Raw genomic sequence first — 21,570 nt, 5'->3', positions numbered from 1 at the left:
TTCTAGTTTTGTCTAATAGTATCAGGCATGATATACTGCATTTGAAAATGTATTAAGAAACATGATCATTGCACTATTACCAGACAAGAATTGGATCTTTCGTCTGTTTTTCCGAAATAAAGATAAACCCTTTTTGGGTTTAAAAGTTTTACTCTTTCCTGATGTCTCTAAGGAGACACGACGATGAAGGAAACAATTCCTGCTCCTTGGGCCTGAAGTTTTACACTTGGGGGGTGCCTTCTTTCTAAGATACCCCTGCAAGTGTATAATAAGGTTTAAGGAAAAGAAATATGTATTTACAGAGCCGTCTCATGTATCTTCACTCATAACCTCAGTGAAAATGGATAAGCGTTAATTATAAGTGTTTGCTCTACTTAACAGTATTTGTATAATTTCTTTTTTCTGATTAACCTTTGGATAATTTGTCTCCAGTATTTTCCTGAAATCTTGGATCACATGTATGGACTTGAGTATACTTTTCCTGTTAATGTGAAGCTTAAGCTTCACTTTTTTTTTTCCTGTTTGTTTTATTATTTTTACATAATTTGTAGACTATTAGATACTTTTCCTGAACAAGAGGATTGTCTTGTAAAATATTGGATAATATTAATAAATATATAAATAAAAATAAAAATAAAAAAAAAAGAAACATGATCATAAAGCTAGTCTTAGGGACAAGGCAAATATTTTTCCCTGGTGGTGTCTTAGGGGATCTTTTACTAAAGCTTAGCTCGAGTTATCTGCAGCAGGGCCCATTTTATTCCTATGGGCCCTGCTGCAGATAACTCGAGCTAAGCTTTAGTAAAAGATCCTCTTAATGGTGTTTGTGCTTCAGCCTTATTACCTCTTTTTTATTTAGTCAGCAGAGAGTTTATTTAAAAAGTAAATAAAGATTAGACACACCAAAAAAGTATTGTGTAAAATAGTGTTTCATATACATGCCAATATTTCGCTCTCCATGAATCAGCTTCAGCCCCTGTGTGATAGTGTGAGCAGGCGTGAGGTACAGACCTTCCACAGAAACAGCCCAACCACAATATGAAATAAAACAAAACTGTTTATTGGGTTGCGTATCAATTATATACCCAGGCCTGTTCCTATCACAGGTCTGGTAACTCAAACAAAGGGGTCCATTTACTAAGGCTTGCTGAAAAATGGCCTGCGCTAGTGTAAGCGCGCGTTTTGGACGTGCACAGATCCATTTTTCAGTACACCTGTAAAAAATGCCTTTTTTTAAAAATTTTGGCCAAAAATAGATGTGCGGCAAAATGAAAATTGGAGCAAAAAACAAGTCATAATGGCTTTCCATTTCTGCCAGCTTAGACTTTGATTACTGTTTATTGGACTAATTATTTTTTTCTTCTCTCTTTTTTTTTTTTTTAGCTGTAACTAGTCCACCCACAATGTTGGTAGTTGATGAAATCACTGATTCTTCAGTTACAATGAAATGGAGGCCACCAGACCATATTGGTGCTGCAGGCTTGGATGGATATGTGGTAGAGTATTGCTATGAAGGAGGTAAGTACCTGCAATTACAACACGATATCCAGTCCATCACAGTGAATCCATCACAGACAGTGGCTTCCATTTACTGCACCTAAAAGTCATGTTATATTTGATGAAGTAGATAACACCCTGCATTTTTAGGCAAAGGTTGACTTGAGCCACAGTGTACCAGAGTAGTTTTAGAGATGTGCATTCATTTGTAACATGAAAACAATGAAATGAAATGAAAATTCAAAGGTTCTTTTGCTTCAATTCAGTTTCCAATTTTTTTGCATGCTAAAATGGGAACAAGCCAAACATTGCTCTAAATGAAAAGAAATTCTCGAACCCCCTCCAAAATGAAATAAAAAGGAAAAAATGTGTATCCCTAGAGCAGATTTCAATTATCCTTGTTCAATAGTGCTGTAGTTTCATGTCACGTGACATGCTACCAGAGACACTATGATCCAGTCTTATGTTTTAACCTGTTCTCTCCATCTCCCACTCCCAAGCTATTGACATTGTTGATCCAAAATTCAGGATTACAACTCTTAAGATAGGAGTTACAAAATAGTATGAAATTGGATGCCAGCCCATCACTGCTGCCTGACTGTTTACTCCATTCTGCTAAGTGGTATGACGCTTTATGCTTGTGTTTCATAGGTAAATACAAAGTTTGGTCATTCTAAGTTATATCTATTTGCAGAAGGCCCAAGTCATTGAGGGGAAAATTTATCAGGCTTGCTACTGTTAAAATGGGTTATTTTACTGTTAACCCTAGTTATTAGTAACTAGATCTCATTGAATAAAATGGGACCAGTGCTAAAATGGCACAAGTTAGTGATAAAATAACCCATTTTAACGGTAGCCCATGTTGATAACTTCTCCCCTTAGCCTCGGATATCTGGGTAGAATTACTCTGTTGAAAGGTTGCATCCCACACTGCTTTTCTCCTGTTTCTGTCAGCAGATTAATACCTCTGTTCTGACCATGGATTCACACGGAGTGACTTTCCATCATCTTAGAATACGTAAACATGAAGAAACATGTATTTCTGGGATCTCATGTATGATTTCTACTGGTTCCGAAGCAAAAATGAGTTACATGTGTAGCTCCCAGTATCTTAATTATATCACAGCAATGCAAATCAATAAAATCAAACCCTGACTGCAAAACAGTTCAGTAGCATTTGCAGTCAGATGGATAATATGCTCTGTTCTTGGATTGTACCCTGCCTTTCTAGTAAAAGATACAGAAATGGCTTAAAATATAATAAGAAGAGATTCCAAAATATAAAACAGCATTATAAAAATGCATTAACAATAAATTACAAAATACATTTATAAAGATAGTTCAACAACTACATAAGCAATATCTTAAACCTAACTTGATTGTCCCATATATTACAGATCTCAAAATGAAGTGCAGTTGAACAGGCAGGTTCTCCTCCTGACCAGAGGTATCACACACAGTATATAATTGGTTGACTTGATTCCTTTAGGGTTGGGCATTGATGATTTATGAGGAAAGAGACAGCAGGGGGCAGTACAAACAATATTGGTTGAATAAAATGGACAGTAAAGGACTGAGGAATTAAAAAGTAATACATTTCCAAGAGGCCCATTTACAAAGCTGCAGTAAGTACTAACGTACGCTTACTGCAGAAAAAAAATTACAGTGGGCGTGCAGAACTTGCAAAAAAAATCATGCAGGAGTTACTTACTGCCCCCTATTTAGGAGGTGCTGAGTGCTCCTGCATTAAGGGGTTTTTTACTAAGGCGCACTGACGTTTTTAGCGTGCGCAAAAATAGGCACGTGCTAAACACTAGAAATGCCAATGTATTCCTATGGTCATCTCTAGCATTTAGCGAGCGTCTATTTTTAGCGTGTGCTAAAAACACCAGCGCACCTTAGTAAAATACCCCCTAAGTTCATACTATCCAGGTAGTGCATGTTAATCAGAGTGCATTAGCTGGATAATGCTTCCACGCCCTTTCCCCAGCCATGCCACGCCCCCTTCCAAAGAATATTTAAAAATTATAAATAGTGTGCAATTAGTGTGTTTTTTTCCCCATGTTAAGTACATATTAACATTTATCATGGTTTAATAATAGGGCCCCTTAGTTTGTACTACTGCAAACAATTAATATGAGTCATTTGTTACATTGACTCTGCAAGGAGTGACTTTAGCTGAGGTTGGGCCTATGCTGTACCCACTTGATGAACTGCAGACCTTGTTCATCTGTCTTTTTAGTGTCTAACCTTAAAGCGACAACATCTTCCTCCATTACTACATAATAAAGTCCAATATAATTCTAATATAGTTTTAGTTAGCCTAAATGTAACCACTTCACTCCATTTCTAGATCATGGTATCACTGCAAGAGTCATTTTCAGGACAGGATTTCTAGAAATGTGTAGAAATATTTTTAGAATAGCAGCATACCTGCATAGATGTCTTGGATAGTGTGTATTTGCAAGAAGGGCGGAGAACAGGTGAGCTCCCACTTATACACGTACTTAAAGTTATACTTGTATCTCCAACAATGAGGAGTGATCAGATTCACTAGTTCGATGGCTGCTGTAAGTGCTTGCACCTAAGCACATATGTACATATATACCTGGTTAGGCTAGTGCTCTGTAAAGGAAAGTAGACACCTATATTCATTTATAGACTAGGCACCTACCAGCCCCCTGTTACAAAATCAATAATTTGGTGCCAAAATGTAGGAGCCGGAATGATGCACACTGACGGTAATTCCATAACGGCAGTTCTACGTGGAACTGTCATTATAGAATACTAACCTTAGTCCACACCTACACACTTAGGGGTCCTTTTACCAAGCTGCGGTGAAAAGGGCCACAGCGTATGGCAAAAATGGCCTCCGCTGCTAGTGCAGGTAAAAAAGAATGACAATAGCCACGGTCATGTGGTAAGATTGCTCTTACGACATGGCCATACAGGGAGGGAGCACTTACTGCCACCAATTGAGGTGGCGGTAAGGGCTCCCGCGCTAACCCGGCAGTAACCAGTTAGCGTGTGGCACTGCCAGATTACTGCCAGGTTAGCACCACACTAAAGAATACGGGGTGATTTTCCCTAGCGCGGGAAACGGAGCGCACTGGGGCTGGAACTACCGCCAGCACCTGCGTTGGACCAGCAGTAGCTCCAAATTAGCGTGCAGTAAGCCCACATTGGGCTTACCACCACTTTGTAAAAGGGCCCCTTAGTGTTAGATTGAGCTGGCGTGAGTGGTCATACCTAACTGTAGGCACTTAGGCGCATAAGTGATAGTATTCTATAACTGCATGCTTAACTGCCTAATGTACCCCCGACCTGCCCATGCTCCTCCCATGTCCACTCCCCCTTTGAAGTTTTGCACTCTGGGATTTGAGTGCACAACTCAGAGAATTGCAACTAATTGCTAACTGGTGCCAATTAAAGCCAATAATAACTAATAATTGGCTGTTAACTCCAAATTAACATCCAGTTATTGCATTAAGTTGCGTTCACAAGTGCCCTTATTCTATATATTGGGCACAGAACTTTATAGAGTTAGGGGATAAGTGTGTAGAATTCAGGATGAAATGGAGAAAATGGCTCCACAATGGGTGATTTCTCTGTAGCAAAACAAGAGTGTTATGAGGATACATTTTTTTAATGACATGCATTTTCTTCCTCTGATATGTTCTTGCAGTGATGTCATCATCACCTAATGGAGTTGGGTATCTATCGAACAAAGATATCGGTTATCAAAAAAATATTCTACACAACAAAATACTGACTGCATGTTTTGGTTTCAAAATATTTAAGAGGCTATTTAAAAATTTTGAAAAAAGATTTAACATTCTACTAAGATGTAATGAAAATGTCCCTTTCCATGTAGTCCTCATCAGGTTGCACTAATTTCTATTCCTCTAATTTGCTTCAGTTTAAATTATGTAATTTCTCCTCAATGTGCATTGCTTCATTGTGTAGAAGTTTGTATAGGATCACCAGATGGCTCCACGAACACTGGGATATTTTCCTTCATTCCAGACTTTTTGTTTTAATTCCCCTCTTGAGTAGTTAGTGATATGTGATTATACATCCCCAATTGAAAATCAAAGACTACAACTTCCAGAATGCTTCAGTGAGGGAGTTTTAGAACACACACGGAAAAGAAATGTCTTTGTTCAAGGAGTCATTTGGCCACACAAGTCTTGTCCTATGCAGGCTGTCCCGCCCCTAAATGTTTTATGTATTCAAAATATGTCTGAGCCTAGTCCATCTTCGGCAGGAGCACCCAACAAGCAGAAAAAGCCCGATTTTACAGAGAAGGAGCTGGACGTTCTGGTGGAGAATGTCACCCAATTTGGGCCCCAGCTGTGTGGAGCTCTCTCTGCCAAAACCACAAAGGCAGAGAAAAACAAAATCTGGGCAGATATCCAGGCAAAGGTTAATGCTGTGGGGGGCAATAACAGGTCCGTTGCAGAGGTCAAAAAGAAGTGGCTCGAACTGAAGAAACAGACCAAAGACAAGCTGGGTGATCATGAAGGAAAAGAGCCAGGGGCAGGTGATGCAGGTTCTACAACCCCAGACTTGACGCCCCTAGAGAAGCGGGTAGAAGACATGTTACAACTTGAACAATCGGAGGGGATCCCAGGACTAGATGATGACTTAGATGACTTACTGGATGAAGGTAAATGAGATATTGTGATGTCTTAATGTTCTTGTGTGATTTGAATTCTTTGCTTTCTGCTGAATTCTTCCTCAGGGTTGTGTTTGCGCCAGTTCTGGCTTTGTAAATTCAGTCACAAAACACCCTAGGGAAGGCTTTTCTTTTTTCTGAAGCATGAGACATTCTGGCATTGTTTTTTTAAAAGCATGAATAAGACCCCCAAATCTTATGAAAGACGTCATCAGTTGAAAAAAAAAAAAAAAAAGAAGATATTAAGATCTTCCTCTGCTAACCTGTTAGAGAAAAACAAAATTCCTATCATTCTCAAACAGTATTGTAAACACCCTCCCCCAAGAACAGTATAGCACCTAATCCTAAATTGGGAGAGCATTATGATTATCATTATGATTATACATTAAAACCTATGGAAATTAAATCTATGCTCTCCCAATTTAGGATTAGGTGCTACACTGCTCTCTATAATAATTTAATTCCCATAGGTTTTAATGTACAATCATAATGATATAGATAATTATCTTACTTACAAATAATGCCCTTACTTCAGCATAAGCCCATTGAAATATCAACTGTTTCTTTTATACTAGTTTGCATGTCTCAGGTATCTATTCATAGGCAGATACAGATAGATGGATCTCAAAAGAAACCATAAAGATGGAATGGCTGAAGTGATATAAAATGTGTTTCACTTCTGAAATCAGTTTCTCAAATATCTTTTCTCATTAGAGGTAATTGGACTGCGGGCCTTTCTGTTTAAATTATGTATCTGATGGGTCCACCCCACTGACTCAGTGGCAGTGCTGTACACAGCCATTTAGAAGGCCTGTCAGATCCGGGAGCACAGATTCTGCTCTTCAGGCCATCCAGAACTGGGGATTGTTCTAGAAGGAGGGAGTTTCAGCCATGACAAGAGCTAGATGCCAGATTCAGGGTGTATGCATTCCAAACTTGAGAGTTAACCATAGTTTGTGGCTTCTAAAGGTTGCGTTTATGATGGTTGGGCTAAACAAAAGGGAAGAAGAAGATTAAGAATGGGGAAAAACTTGTGAGGGTTGCCCAAGGGAACCCTTGGTGCCATAACTCCAGTAGACGTTCAAGCCAAACAAGCTGAAAACCTAAAGGAACAGGAGAAAAGTGCAGAACTCCTCTCCAAAACCCTCTATATACGTGATTATACACTCCATATCTTCTATAAATATTTAATTATTATGTTATTAGTGGTTTTGCTTTTAAAGTTTAAAATAGATGAAGCTAAATTCTTTGAACCTCTCTCGAGTCAATATTTAGAAGCACTTATGCAGACGCCAGCGGTGCTGACTATAAGAGTTGCTTTTTTAACCATAATTGTGGCATATAAATCAATAACTTTGGCTGCCTTAATTGCAAGACAGCTAAAGTTATACATTTAAAAGGGGGTATGGTTTTGGGTAGGATGAGCGCACATGCAACTTTCTAAAATCACTGCTCCCTCTGGAGGTGGAGGGGCGGGGATGTGCAGCTGTCCTCCAATTTTGCAAGAGGGGCTTCATATTTAGCAGAACTTCTTGTAAAACAGTATGAGAGTGCCACATGACCTGGCTGGATGCGTGAATTCCCCTCTCCATGTTTCATCTAAAATCTGCCTCTATATTAGTTAACATGCATTAAAAGGTTCTAATGCACATTTTAAAATGTTTATTAAAATGATTGTGCATGAAATGAATTGAAACAAGTACAAAAATGAGGGGAAAAAAAGCCAAAACAAAGTGAAAATAAATCAAAAACCTTTGTGCTGTGTGCACCTCTATTGACCATCCCAGCATGAGATAGAAGGCCCTTCATAAATTAGATCTAATGATCTACAATTACCGCTTATCAAAAAGCACAACGAAGCTCAAAACTAAACAAAAATAAAAGTACATAAACAGCAGAGGAAGATCTTTGTGTCTGATTTTTCTAATGCAAGGTTTCCCCCGTTAGCACAGAATGAGTTGAATTGCGTTAATTTCTAGCATATGCCAGACTGCATAAGTTTACGTTTTTCTGTTTAACGTCACTGTCCGTTGCCTCAGACTGTGTTACTTGTCTGGCCTTTAAAGGCACTTTACTTGTCAGGAAAAGTCCTTTGCAGGCCTCAAAGTGATTTGTGGAGAGCAAATATCTGAGGCTGATCCATCTTCGGCTTGCGCAGGTGACAAGAAGCCATTTACTGAGGAGGAGCTGAACGTTTTAGTGGAGAATATCGCTAAACATGGGCCCAAGCTGTTTAGTCCTAACACCAGCAAGCAAGAGAAAGAGAAGATATGGAAAGACATCCAGGACAAAATAAACGCCGTAGGGGGCAATGATAGGTCCATCCCCGAAATTAAAAGGGCCTGGAGAAAGCTGAAAAAAACCACCAAGAAAAAACTGGCCAAGCTGCACGCTCTACATCCGGAGAAAGATGATAAAGATAAAGAGAAAGATGATAAAGATAAAGAAATTATTCCTGATCACGACCAACTGACAAAGCTAGAGAAGCGTGTCGAGGCCGTATTACAAATAAAGGGGATGGATGCGGATGATATCGTTGAGGACGTGCCTGAGGAAGGTAAACAAGATATTGTAATCTATGAATATGATTATGTGATCTGATTGTGCAACTGACCCTTTCCTCAAGGGGAAGTCTCTTCTAGTCTTGACTATTTAACTGTAACTGGAAAGCATCCTGAGACCAGGAGCCAGATTTCCCATGAAGCACAGCGGGTATATGCCTAGAGCAGGGGTTCTCGACCCAGTCCTTGGGAGACACACCCAGCCAGTCATTGTGGATGACCTAAAAACCTGACTGGCTAGGTGTATACCAAGGACTGGGTTGAGAACCAGTGGCCTAGAGGTACCATGGGCTAAAACTCCCTTCCTCCATCCTGCCAGTGGGAGGACAGAAGCATGTCTTACTTGCATTCGGTTCCTCTGCTGGCTTAAGTCTGATATGTGAAGCTTATGAGTTCCGCCTAGTTTCACGGGACCCACCAGCACCACAGGTTCAGACTTCACATTAGAGTTGGAAAGGAAGAGGCAGACGCGGGTTAGAAGCAATGCTGTCCTGCTTGCAGGAGGGAAAGGGAGAGGGGAGAGGTGCATGTCTACAGGGAATGAAAAGAAAGAAGGTCATGTTGGAAGGAAGAATACTTAGATATACATGAGCTGGAAATCTGGCCCTGTCTGAGATTGCATGTTCCACCACACTGCCTGAGGGGATTTTCAAAATACAGAGCAGTTCTCAAAATGACCCTTTTAAAGATGTCAACTGGAAATAATTGCTGAAATGACAATAGAATGTTTTAATAAAGCCTAAATAAATGGCAGACCAGAGTAGATAGGCTGTATGGTTCTTATCTTCCATCAGAGTCTATGAAATGTATGTCTACTTCTAAATGTTGTTGCTCTGCGGAAGCAGCTAAACAATATATTTCAAGCTCACGTATTGCCACTTAGGGTCCCGTGTACTAAAGCAGTTGCTTCTCGAGCCTTTCCCGCAGTATCCCCATGCTAGTCAGGTTGTCAGGATATCCGTAATGAATATGCATGAGATGGATTTGCATGCAATGAAAGTAGCACAGGCAAATCTGTCTCATGCAAAATATCTGTGGCTGATCCATCTTCGGCTTGCGCAGGTGACAAGAAGCCATTTACTGAGGAGGAGCTGAACGCTTTAGTGGAGAATATCGCTAAACACGGGCCCAAGCTGTTTAGTCCTAACACCAGCAAGGAAGAGAAAGAGAAGCTGTGGAAAGACATCCAGGACAAAATAAACGCCGTAGGGGGCAATGATAGGTCCATCCCCGAAATTAAAAGGGCCTGGAGAGACCTCAAAAATAAAACCAAGAAAAAACTGGCCAAGCTGCACGCTCTACATCCGGAGAAAGAAGATAAAGATAAAGAAATTATTCCTGAGCCTGAACAACTGACAAAGCTAGAGAAACGCGTCGAGACCATATTACAAATAAAGGGGATGGATGCGGATGATGCTGTTGAAGAGGTGCCTGAGGAAGGTAAACAAGATATTGTAACCTGTGAATATGATTATGTGACCTGATTGTTCAACTGACCCTTTCCTCAAGGGGAAGTCTCGTCTAGTCCTGACTGTTTAACTGTAACTGGAAAGCATCCTGAGACCAGGAGCCAGATTTCTCATGAAGAACAGCGGGTATATGCCTAGGGCAGGGGTTCTTGACCCAGTCCTCAGGACACACCTAGCCAGTCAGGTTTTTAGGTTATCCACCATGAATATGCATGAGAAAAAATTGGCGTGCATCGCCTCCATTGTATGCAAATATATTTTATGCATATTCATTGTGGGTATTCTAAAGACCTGACTGTCTAGGTATGTACCAAGGAGTGGGTTGAGAACCAGTGGCCTAGGGTATCATGGGCTAAAACTCCCTTCCTCCATCCTGCCAGTGGGAGGACAGAAGCATGTATTATTTGCATCTGGCTCAGTGGTGTGCTGGAGCGGGCTCTCAGGGGCTCGCGAGAGCCGTTTGTTAAGTTTTTAAGAATTTTGGGAGCCGGTTGTTGAAGTAGGCCTCCCCATGGCTACTTGAACAACTGACTCCCAAAATGTGGGCTTGGGCCCCCTCCTGAATTCTCTTTTACTTTGCTGGCAGTGATGCTGGCCCCACTAGCCAAGTAAACAGACTGCTGCTGCTCCCTGCTCCTTGTTTCTGACTCTGAGCATCAGGCTGGGACTTTTCATGCAAGCGCAAGAAGGTTCCATCATGCTGCTCAGAGCCAGAAACAAGCAGCAGAGAATGGTGGCAGTCCATTTATTGGCTGGTGGGGCTTGGCAAAGGTATGCCTAGCCTGCCCGCACAAGGGGGGGGGAGAGAGAGGCATGTATTCCCCCTCCCCCAAAAAACTTTCAGGGCCGGCTATGCCCGGAGAGAGAGCCCGTTGTTAAAAATTTACCAGCACACCCCTGATCTGGCTCCTCTGCTGGCGTAAGTCGTATGTCTGAACCCTGTGAGTTCCATTTAATCTCATGGGACCCACTGTCAGCACAGGTTCAGACTTCACATCAACGTTGGAAAGGAGGAGGCAGAGGTTAGAAGCAATGCTGTCCTTCTAGCAGGAAAGAAAGGGGAGCGGAGAGCACTGTGTCTACAGGGGATGAGGAAAGAGGAATGCTTTGATGTACATGAGATGGAAATCTGGCCCTGTCTGAGACTGCATGTTCCAGCATACTGCCTGATGGGTTTGAAAAAGGAAAGGCAGTTCTCAAAATTATCTTTTCAAATACCGTTAATGGCAGACCAAAGTGAATGGGATGTACAGTCCTTATCTTCCATCAGAGTCTATGAAATATATATCTGCTTCTAAATGTTCTAAATGCAGAAACAGCTAAACTATATACGTTAAATACATGTATTTGCCACTTAGGGGCCTATGTACTAAAGCAGTTGCTTCTCAAACCTTTCCATGCAGTATCCCTAGGCTAGCCAGGCTGTCATGGCATCCATAATGAATATGCATGAGATAGATTTTGCATGCGATGAAGCTAGTATAGACAAATCTCTCTCATGTATACTTATTCTAGATACCCTGAGATTCAGGACTGGCTAGGGGGTATGGCAGCAATGTGTTGAGAAGCTTTGTAGTATAGCATGTTATATTTTACCATAGCTGCTGCTTTTGCAAATATGAACAATTTAGGCCTAATGCTCGAATTGAGTCCAGGACAGGCAGAGTATACTTTGAAACATCTAATAATACAAATATCCAGCAGCACTGTTTACTAAAGTCCAATAGGTTTCTGCACTTACCATATCTTAAGTGCAAAGCCTTTATGGGAAATACAGGTAGTCTGCACAGCTTCTAGCACATTTACCGCACAAGGCAGATATATCTGCCTCACACGCCCATGCTATCTTATAGGTCATGTAATGCAAGCCCCTGTGCAAGTCCAAACACCCCAACTTCCCTCTGAAGAGCATCTCTCCCCCAATCTGATGCCCCCTAGCCAGTCCCACCCCCTCGATAAGCACCTCCAGATCAAGACCCTCCCCCCACAATGAAGACTTCCCGCAAGATCAATCCTCCCCCACAGCAACCTGCAAAGCTAAACCATTCCCCCCCCCCCCCCCAGGAACCCTCCAGAGGTAAAGCACCCCTCTACCATACCTGACCTTTTCACCACCATCTTACTGCCCCACCTCCACCACATCTGGTTCTCTCCAGGGGGCTTCCCTAGTAGTCTAGTGCAGTGCTTCTCAATCCAGTCCTCACGGCACTCCCAGCCAATCAGTTTTTCTGGATAGCCACAACGAATACGCATGAATAGCTTTGCATACCAAGAAGGCAATGCATGCAAATCTGTCTTACACACATTCATTGAGGATATCCAGAAAGCCCAAATGGCTAGGTGTGCCCAAAGGACTGGGTTGAGAAGCACTGGCCTAGTGGTCCAAGGCAGGAGCAGGCCCCCTCCATTCCCACCCCGGACTCGCACTGGGTTCAGAATGGTGCCCCTGACTCCTAGCAGTAATCTCAGGGTTCTACCACTAGGCAGTGCCGTAGCGAGGACTAATGGCACCCGGGGGTGCGCACCCCCCCCCGGGTGCAGCATGGCACGACCCCCCCCTCTGCGGCGCACCCCCCCCGGACCGCATTCTTACCTGCGGGAGGACCGATCCGCCCCGAGTGCACGTCACTCGGAGCTGCGTTGGCCCCACTGGTTCCCTGCTCTCTCTGCCCCGGAACAGGAAGTAACCTGTTCCGGGGCAGAGAGAGCAGGGAACCAGCGGGGCCGCCCCCCCCCCCCCCCCCCGAGCACGTGCACCCGGGGTGGACCGCCCCTCCCGCCCCCCCCCCTTCCTACGCCACTGCCACTAGGGCTCATGCTGCCATTTAAGGTCAATTGCTCCTTAGGTGGCAGCATGATCCCTAGCAGAAGTACCACAAGACTACTGCTAGGGATTATGGGTGCCATTCTGAACCCAGTGCAGGTCTGGGGTGAGAATAGAGGAGGACTGCACCTGCTCTAGCCCACTAGACTAGGGAAGCCCTTTGGTGTGTCCTGTGGGGAAGGGAGGGGGAGTATATAGCGGGGGGGGGGGTCCTGATCTGGGGAGATACCTGTTAGGAAGCCTGTCATCTGGGAGGAGTTAACTGTTGAAGAGATTAGATTGAGGGAGCCTTTACTGGGGGTAGATCAGATGAGTGGCTATCATGGGCCATGGCTGTTCTATTGGCAGTCATGACAGCTAGTTTATTGCATAAGAACATAAGAGTAGCCATGCTGGGTCAGGCCAGTGGTCCATTTAGCCCAGTATCCTGTTTCCAACAGTGGCCGAGCCAAGTCACAAGTACCTGGCAGAAACCCAAATTGTGGCAATATTCCATACTATAAATCCCAGGGCAATCAGTGGCTTTCCCCATGTCTGTCTCAATAGCAGACTATGGACTTTTCCTCCAGGAGCTTGTCTTAATCTTTTTTTAAACCCAGATACGCTAACCACTGTTACCACATCCTCCGGCAAAGAGTCCCAGAGCTTAACTATTCGCTGAGTGAAAAAATATTTCCTCCTATTTGTTTTAAAAGTATTTCCATGTAACTTCCTTGAGTGTCCCTTAGACTTTGTACTTTTGAAACAAAGTAAAAAATCGATTTACATCTACTCATTCTACACCACTCAGGATTTTGTAGACCTCAGTCATATCTCCCCTCTTCCATCTCTTTTCCAATCTGAAGAGCCCTAACCTCTTTAGCCTTTCCTCATATGAGGGGAGATCCATCCCCTTTATCATTTTGGTCGCTCTTCTTTGAACCTTTTCTAATTTTTTGAGATACGGCGACCAGAACTGAACACAATATTCAAGGTGAGGTTGCACCATGGAGCGATACAGAGGCATTATAGTACTTTCAGTCTTGCATTGACCTGCACACTAGCTGTCAGTGCCAGCCATACCCTGTCACTACCCAGTCAAACCTGAATCATTCCTATACCCACACTAAGCAGCTAATGTGAGAATTTTGCTGCATTGGCTGATTTTAGGTGCAATATCCATTAGTATGGGTGTGTAGTAAGCAGGGCTTTTTTTGAGGGGGTACTTGGGGGTACTGAGTACCGACACCTTTTCCATTGTCTGTTAAAATTGACCCATGATCCCCAAGTTTTAATGAAAGAGCTCAGGCTCTACACACCAATTCTGCCTTGTCTGTGACTGGTTGCAGGGGGCCTGGCTATTGTGGGGTGGGTCCATCAGTGATCACACAACCCCTGAAGGGTGGCCTGGCATTTGAGTTCCAGCAATATTTTTATTAGAAAAAATACACTGGTGGTAAGAGTTACCACACACTAACACCTGCATAGCTGTATAGCAGAGCTTTATGAATATCCCCCTTAGGCAGTGCTGCTAAATATATGAATTTAATGGAAGGCTGAAAGTAGACTTTCCAGCTATATCTGCTTGTAAGGAACACTATTCAATATTTAGCTGAATATTGTCACTTACATGTATAGATTATACATTTAAGTGATGTCATATCCCGGAGTGCCGCAAACCCAGATCCCTTTTTCTGAATATGCACTATATTATACATCCAGAACTATATGTATAATAGCTCAACTTTGATTTTAAAAAAACATGTATATTTTCAGCACTGGTACTAAACGTATTAAGTGCTTTCGAATGTCACTCTCAATGTGTTGGATTCATTTGTATTTCTAGATTAGTTCTGATCAAATGTTGTCAGGCAAGACATTACATTCTTGTTCATATTTACCTGTCGGTTTTCCCTTTCTCTGAGGGAGGGTAAACTGGTCAGCTGCTGTATATGGTCTGTTGTTTATCTGAAAATGTTAAATCTGTTTGATAAATCACTGAGACAACTTGGTAAGGTTTTATAATTTTATTATTTGCTGATTTATTTACATTTGTTGTATGGCTTTACTGCATTTTAATGTCTGCATTCATTGTTCAGTGTTTGTTAATATTAGCTGTTGTTTTTCATTCAATGTGATGTTAATTTGTTGTGTGAATTTGATTAAACGTTAGCTGTTGTTTTTCATTCGATGTGATGTTAATTTGTTGTGTGAATTTGATTAAACGTTCAGTGTTTTTGTTTGCCTTATTCAAACTGTAGTTTGATGTTGGTTGTGTCTGTAGCTTGTCTGGAGTATAATTGGATGGACAGGAAATAAATTTAAGCAAACAAATAAATAAACTTAGCTGTAACCCATGGGGTCATTACCATGGAAAATAAGAAGCTGGCGATGCAGCTTTCTCTTGCTGTATCTTCTCAGCAGGGATGGTGCTAGCCTTTTCCGGAAAAAGGAAGAAGCAAGGTGAGCTATACTGAAATTCACAGGTGGGATGAGAACTTCTCAATCCACAGCCCTCCTGCCTTTTCTCCTCTCCTCCTACTCTCACGCCTCCCCAAGCTGGAGAAGAGTGGACTGTAAGGACCACCTCCTAACAACTACCACTTGTTTCACACACTTTGCTTCATGGTTTGAACAAAATGATGCCTTAAAGTGAAAGTGGCCAGCTAGTGGAGGAGTAACAGTATCACAATGGTAGATTTTCCATGGCCTTCATTTACATTCCGAGGCCTTTGTATGCAGGATGGTAAACCTATGCTTACCAGACATGACAACCTTGCAAGGTTATCACTTTAGAATGCAACCAGATCAATTACACCCAATGTCACCTTTTTCGTCTAGATCAGGAACTTACTGACTTCTTTATTTTTCATCGCTGTTGGGTGTTAGACATAAAAAATCTCTACAGCTATCCTTTCCCTGTCAGGCAGTCAAGTTATGGTGTTGTTTACCTGTTTCTCTAAGAACAATACCTACATATTTGTCTTTTTGGAAGAGTTTGAAGACCTACTTATTTCAAAAATCTTACTGTTAATTTTGTTTTACTGTTTTAAATATTTTTAACCCACTGTGAACCAGTATTCTGGGAGTTGGCCGACTATAAAAATTATATCATATCATAAAAAATGGTTATAGTTGAGATGACCTGAGAAGCCAAACTTTTCTGCTAATACTAGAAGGTGGCTAACAAAACCGACTAGAAAGAACATATCTGATTATACCAACCCCACCTACCCGTTTTAACAGGTTTATGGTATCACAGGCACCAGAATCATCAAGGAAAGCATGGGTTAACTAAGAAAGAAAGCTTGGTGAGAATTTAAGTGCTTCCTGTGTGTTAGCATGATAGTCTAGGGGTGCTAAACTTTTGCCACGTGAAGCTTCATTTTACTTAGAACATTAAGAACAGAACTGAGATGTCCATGTCGAGATGTGCTCAGTTCCAGTGGTATTTTACAAAAGGATTTGATGAACGTGGATCTCCACGAGTAAATAGCAGCTTTCTGAGATTGCAAGTTACATATGGATGTGATCTATATGTGTAAATGTCACTATTTTCATGTCAAAGATGCTTCTAAAATAAGCTCCTAAGTGAGCCATTTTAGCCACTCGAGTAAGCTCTGAAAGCCACATTAAGACATTCTCTTCTTTTTAAATCTTTAAATCTATTCTGTGAGATTTCTTACATTCAGAGACAAATTGAGAGCCCTGAAGAGCTATATGTAGCATCCCAGCCATGAGCTAAATGATACCACTTTAGTGAATTCTTCAAGCTCAACATCACCATCTATTTCTGTTGGAAAGGGTGAGGGAGACACCAGTCTTCAAGGGACCAACTAGTCCCAGAGGTGGTCCATGTCTCTTGGGATGCATTTAAAAGCAGGATTGATATCTCTGATCGATGTCTGCATGCAGCAGTGGACAAAACTGCATAAAAATGCGTTTTCCTTCTTAATTGGGCTCATTTAGTTACAAGTCCTAGAATCCCTCTAGCTCGGCTATGCATTTCCCAGAAACACCGAGTGTACCATAGCCAAATTTGTATCACTCAAGAAGAATTCAGAAGGTGATAATTTCAGTATCTGCACTTCTTTTTGTGAAAGCAAGTAGGAAGAAATAGACTATTTCCTCTGCAGACTTCAGCCCAGCTAATGGTCCGGCCACATGAACGTGCTCACTTGACTGAACGATATGCTTTCGTCTCAAGTAGCTTGTAAACTAGCTAACTCTGAAGAGGGCTTTCTGATAGTTCTCCACACATTCTGTCTGTGGTTGTAGAAACAGCAAGAAAAGAGCAGTTGGTGATGACAACATGTCTCCTACTTCTCATAACGGACAAAATTTGCTGCCATCAGTGTTTTGCTGGGGTGGCAGTATGCAATGGGCACTTCCACTACCTACAAGGAGTGGTCTTCGTGGTGAAGTAACTCACCACTGACTAGTTTCACAATTAACCTCCTTGATTTTTGAGCAAAGGGGTTTCCCTTTAAGAGGCCGCACATCCAATTTTACCGATTATTTTTTAAAATATCTTTGGTTAGCGTGTCCTTTTTAAGTTCTCTTATTGTAGCCTGGGACAGTCTGTAATAAGTACCTTCTTGGCTGAGTTTATAGTTTAAAGGACATGAGAGAAGGATCCTTCAACTTCTATGTGAAGATATATGTGATTAAAAGTTGTTCGGAACAAACTGTTTTTTGTGGTTTAACTTCCTGGATTTTCTCCACTTGGTGCTCAGCTCAATTTCTTTCGTTTAGAAAGAATACAGTGAGTCACAAGACAGGTGTTGGTTCTAGCATGTCCTTCAATCCATCCTCCTCTCAACAGCTCCCATTTTTCAGTCACACAATGTCTTTCAAATTCCGTTTTTCAAAGCTGCTTTCTGCTCCGTTTGGCTTGTCTATGCTGTTAGTTCATGAAAGACTTTGACGTACTGTCTGTGTCTGTCTCAACAGAGACACTTGTCTGAGCATGCTGCCTCTGTCTTATGTTTTTCCTCTAAGATTAACTTTACTTACTCCCTTGTTTTGTCACCAGACCTGGTTTTAGCTATAGCCTATGCAAATTATCGCTAAACAGAAACAAATCATCAGATACAAGACCAACCCTACAGAGAAGCTGAACAATGGGAAGCGTAATTTTCCCATAAAAGGAATGTTTCAAAAGTTCGATCCCCCACTCTCAGATCAGGGGAAAGTGCACCTGCTGTTCACAGCAAATATATTTTGTGTGGGGGAAATAAGGGGCAGCCATGGTAAGTATGCATGGGAAATTTCATTGCAGGTACAAAGTACAGTAGCTACATTCACCCACTACCTCAATTTTGAAAGGAGATCTCTACAGATCGGTAGGTACAATATATCCACTGGCTTGCCAGCTTCTGCCCTAGTTAACTTGTTCTCCCTTAATGCTAATAAAGGTTTAATTATTAACATATTTATAAATGATCAAGAGATGGGAATAACTAGTAAGGTAATTAAATTTGCTGATGACATAAAGATATTCAAAGTTGTTAAATCGCAAGATGATTGTGAAAAATTGCAAGAGGACTTTACGAGACTGGAAGACTAGACATCCAAATGGCAGATGACCTTGTGAACAAGTGCAAAGTGATGCATGTGGGAAAGAGGAACCCAAACTATAGCTATGTGATACCACGTTCCACATTAGGAATCATTGCCAAGGAAAAGGATCTAGGTGTTATTGTTGATGATATGTTGAAACCTTCTGCTCAGTGTGAAACGGTGGCTAAAAAACCAAGTAGAATATTAGATATTATTAGGAAAGGAATGGAAAACAAAAATATGAGTGTTATAGTGTCTTTGTATCGCTCCATGGTGTGACCGCACCTCAAATATTGTGTGCAATTCTGGCCACTGCATCTCAAAAAAGATATAACAAAATTAGAAAATATACAGAGAAGGGATATGAAAATGATAAAGGGGATGGGATGACTTCCCTATGAGGAAAGGCTAAAGCAGCTAGGGTTCTTCAGCTTGGAGAAAAGACGGCTGAGGGGAGATATAATAGAGATCTATAAAATACTGAACGGAATGGAACAAGTAGAGCTAAATTGCTTGTTTACCCTTTCCAAAAATACTAGAACTAGGCATGCAATGAAGCTACTAAGTAGTAAATTGAAAACAAACCAGAGAAAATATTTCTTTACTCGAAGTGCAATTAAACTCTGGAATTCATTGCCAGAGAATGTGTTAAAATCAGTTAGTTTTGCAGAGTTGAATAAAGATTTGGATAATGTCCTAAAAAAAAAGTCCATAAGCCATTATTAAGATACACTTGGGAAAATCCATTGCTTATTTCTAGGATAAGCAGCATAAAATCTGTTTTACTGCTCTGGGATCTTGCCGGATAATTTTAACCTGGATTGGCCACTGTTGAAAACAGGATAATGGGCTAGATAGTCCTTCGGTCTGTCCCAGTATGGCAACGCTTATGTTATTTATGTTATGAGCAAAATAAAATCCAGCTCTCTATTTCCTCTGAAGGCCTCACTGCAGATAAACACACCTATATCATCTGCATTTTAAAGGAGAGGAATTATTTCTGATCATTCTACAAAGCTGTTATCTACTCATTGGTGAAAAAGGGTGGTAGTGCCATCATCGTCACCTGGGAGGGACATTTGATAAAATTTGAATCAATATTTTCCTTAACTTTCAGCTGAGTGTCCAAATACTTGGAACAAAGGAATCCTTTTACTAAAAGGTGTTAAACCCTTAGGGGTCCTTTTACTAAGCTGCGTAAGCGTCTACATGCGCCCAACACGTGCCAAAATGGAGTTACCGCCCGACTACCGCATGGCTCTTGCAGTAATTTAATTTTTGGCACGTGTCCGATACGTGCATCTGAAAAATATTTCTTATTTTCGGACTGCAGAACGGATGCGCGCCAAGTGGCATTTGACGCACGTAGGTCATTACCGCCCGGATTCTTTACCACCAGGTCAATGGCTGGCAGTAAGGTCTCATACCCAAACTGGACATGCGGCAATTTTGATTATGCTGCACATCCATTTTCAGCCTCCCCCAAAAAAGGCCTTTTTCACAGACACGCTGAAAAATGGATTGGCGTGCGCCCAAAACCCGCGCCTACACTACCGCAAGCCATTTTTCAGCGCACCTGTGAAAAAGGACCCCTTAATGCGGCTTTAGTGGGGAAAACAGGCTACAAGTTTTGGCTGTTCACGGATTGTGGTGAGCAGAATGATTTTTGAACATTAAAAGAAGAGAAATATAAGGAGGTTTTTAGCCGATGATGATGTACTGGCCCGGCGAGTGCTGTGAAGATGGAAGTGGCAGTGTTCGCTTGAGCACCCGGGTATTTTGAGGTCTTTTCCTCCTTTTTTCGCATTTTTACATTGCAAGTGGATCCATTAGCATTATATATTATAATCTACAGTCTTTTGTTTACAAAGGAAATGGATGCAGAGCCTGGAATAGGTACTAAAGCACTGCTGCTACACTGCAAGAAGAAGTGATAAATCTATTTGAAGTTCCTGTCTAGTGGTAAAGAGTGTCCATTGACCCCTCTATTTCTCTCTATTATTAAAGGGACGATATATGGGATCCAACTGAATATTCATTTGCCACAATAGTGACATTTCATTTGTAGCATAAGAACATAAGAATAGGTATTCTGGGTCAGACCAATGGTTCATCTAGCCCAGTATCCTATTTCGAACAGTGGCCAATTCAGGTCACAAATACCTGGCAGAAACCCAATTAGTAGCAACATTCCATGTAGAATCCCAAAGAGTAGCAACATTCCATGTAGACTCCCAGATAGTAGCAACATTCCATATAGAATCTCAAAGAGTAGCAACATTCCATGCTACCAATCTCAGGGCAATCAGTGGCTTCCCCCCTGTCCATCTCAATAACAGACTATGGACTTTTCCTCCAGGAACTTGTCCAAACCTTTTTTAAATCCAGATATGCTAACCACTGTTACCACATCCTCCAGCAACAAGTTCCAGAGCTTAACTATTCTTTGAATTAAAAGAATATTATTTCAGCCTATTTGTTTTAAAAGTATTTCCATGTAATTTCATTGAGTGTCCCCTGGTCTTTGTACTTTTTGAAAGAGTGAAAAATGGATTCACTTCTACCCATTCTACACCACTCATTTTATTGACCTCAATCATATCCCCCTTCAGCCGTCTCTTTTCCAATATGAAGAGCCCTAACCTCTTTAGCCTTTCCTCATATCAGAGGAGTTCCATCCCCTTTATCATTTTGGTCGCTCTTCTTTGAACCTTTTCTAATTCAGCTATATCTTTTTTGAGGTACGGTGACCAGAACTGAACACAATACTCAAGGTGAGGTCGCACCATGGTGCAATACAGAGGCATTATAATATTATTAGTCTTATTTTGCATCCCTTTCCTAATACTTCCTAGCATCCTGTTTGCTTTTTGGCTGCCACCACACTCTAGGCAGAAAATTTCAGCATATTGTCTGCAATGACACCTAGATCTTTTTCTTGAGTGCTGTCTCCTAAGGTGGACCCTTGCATCAGGTAACTAGGATTCAGATTATTCTTCC

General features: G+C 41.5%; 1 protein-coding gene across 4 annotated transcripts in view; it reads left to right on the top strand.

Annotated features, from left to right (window-relative positions):
• Nucleotides 1-21,570, top strand: part of MYBPC1 (myosin binding protein C, slow type) — a 163,153-nt gene that overhangs the window by 98,989 nt on the left and 42,594 nt on the right. Inside the window, exons 22-25 of one of the 4 annotated variants that reach the window (XM_030215274.1) lie at nt 1,384-1,518; nt 5,765-6,166; nt 8,334-8,732; nt 9,799-10,176. In XM_030215274.1, coding sequence (XP_030071134.1) covers nt 1,384-1,518; nt 5,765-6,166; nt 8,334-8,732; nt 9,799-10,176 — 1,314 coding nt within the window. Of the gene's footprint in view, nt 1-1,383; nt 1,519-5,764; nt 6,167-8,333; nt 8,733-9,792; nt 10,177-21,570 lie in introns of all 4 variants that reach the window. The other 3 variants (XM_030215273.1, XM_030215275.1, XM_030215276.1) reach the window with 3 other exon arrangements.

This window comes from Microcaecilia unicolor, chromosome 9, assembly GCF_901765095.1.
Source record: "Microcaecilia unicolor chromosome 9, aMicUni1.1, whole genome shotgun sequence".
NCBI classification, from domain to species: Eukaryota; Metazoa; Chordata; class Amphibia; order Gymnophiona; family Siphonopidae; genus Microcaecilia; species Microcaecilia unicolor.
The sequence above is the reverse complement of the archived record's forward strand: the minus strand, read 5'-3'. Positions and strand labels throughout refer to the sequence as shown.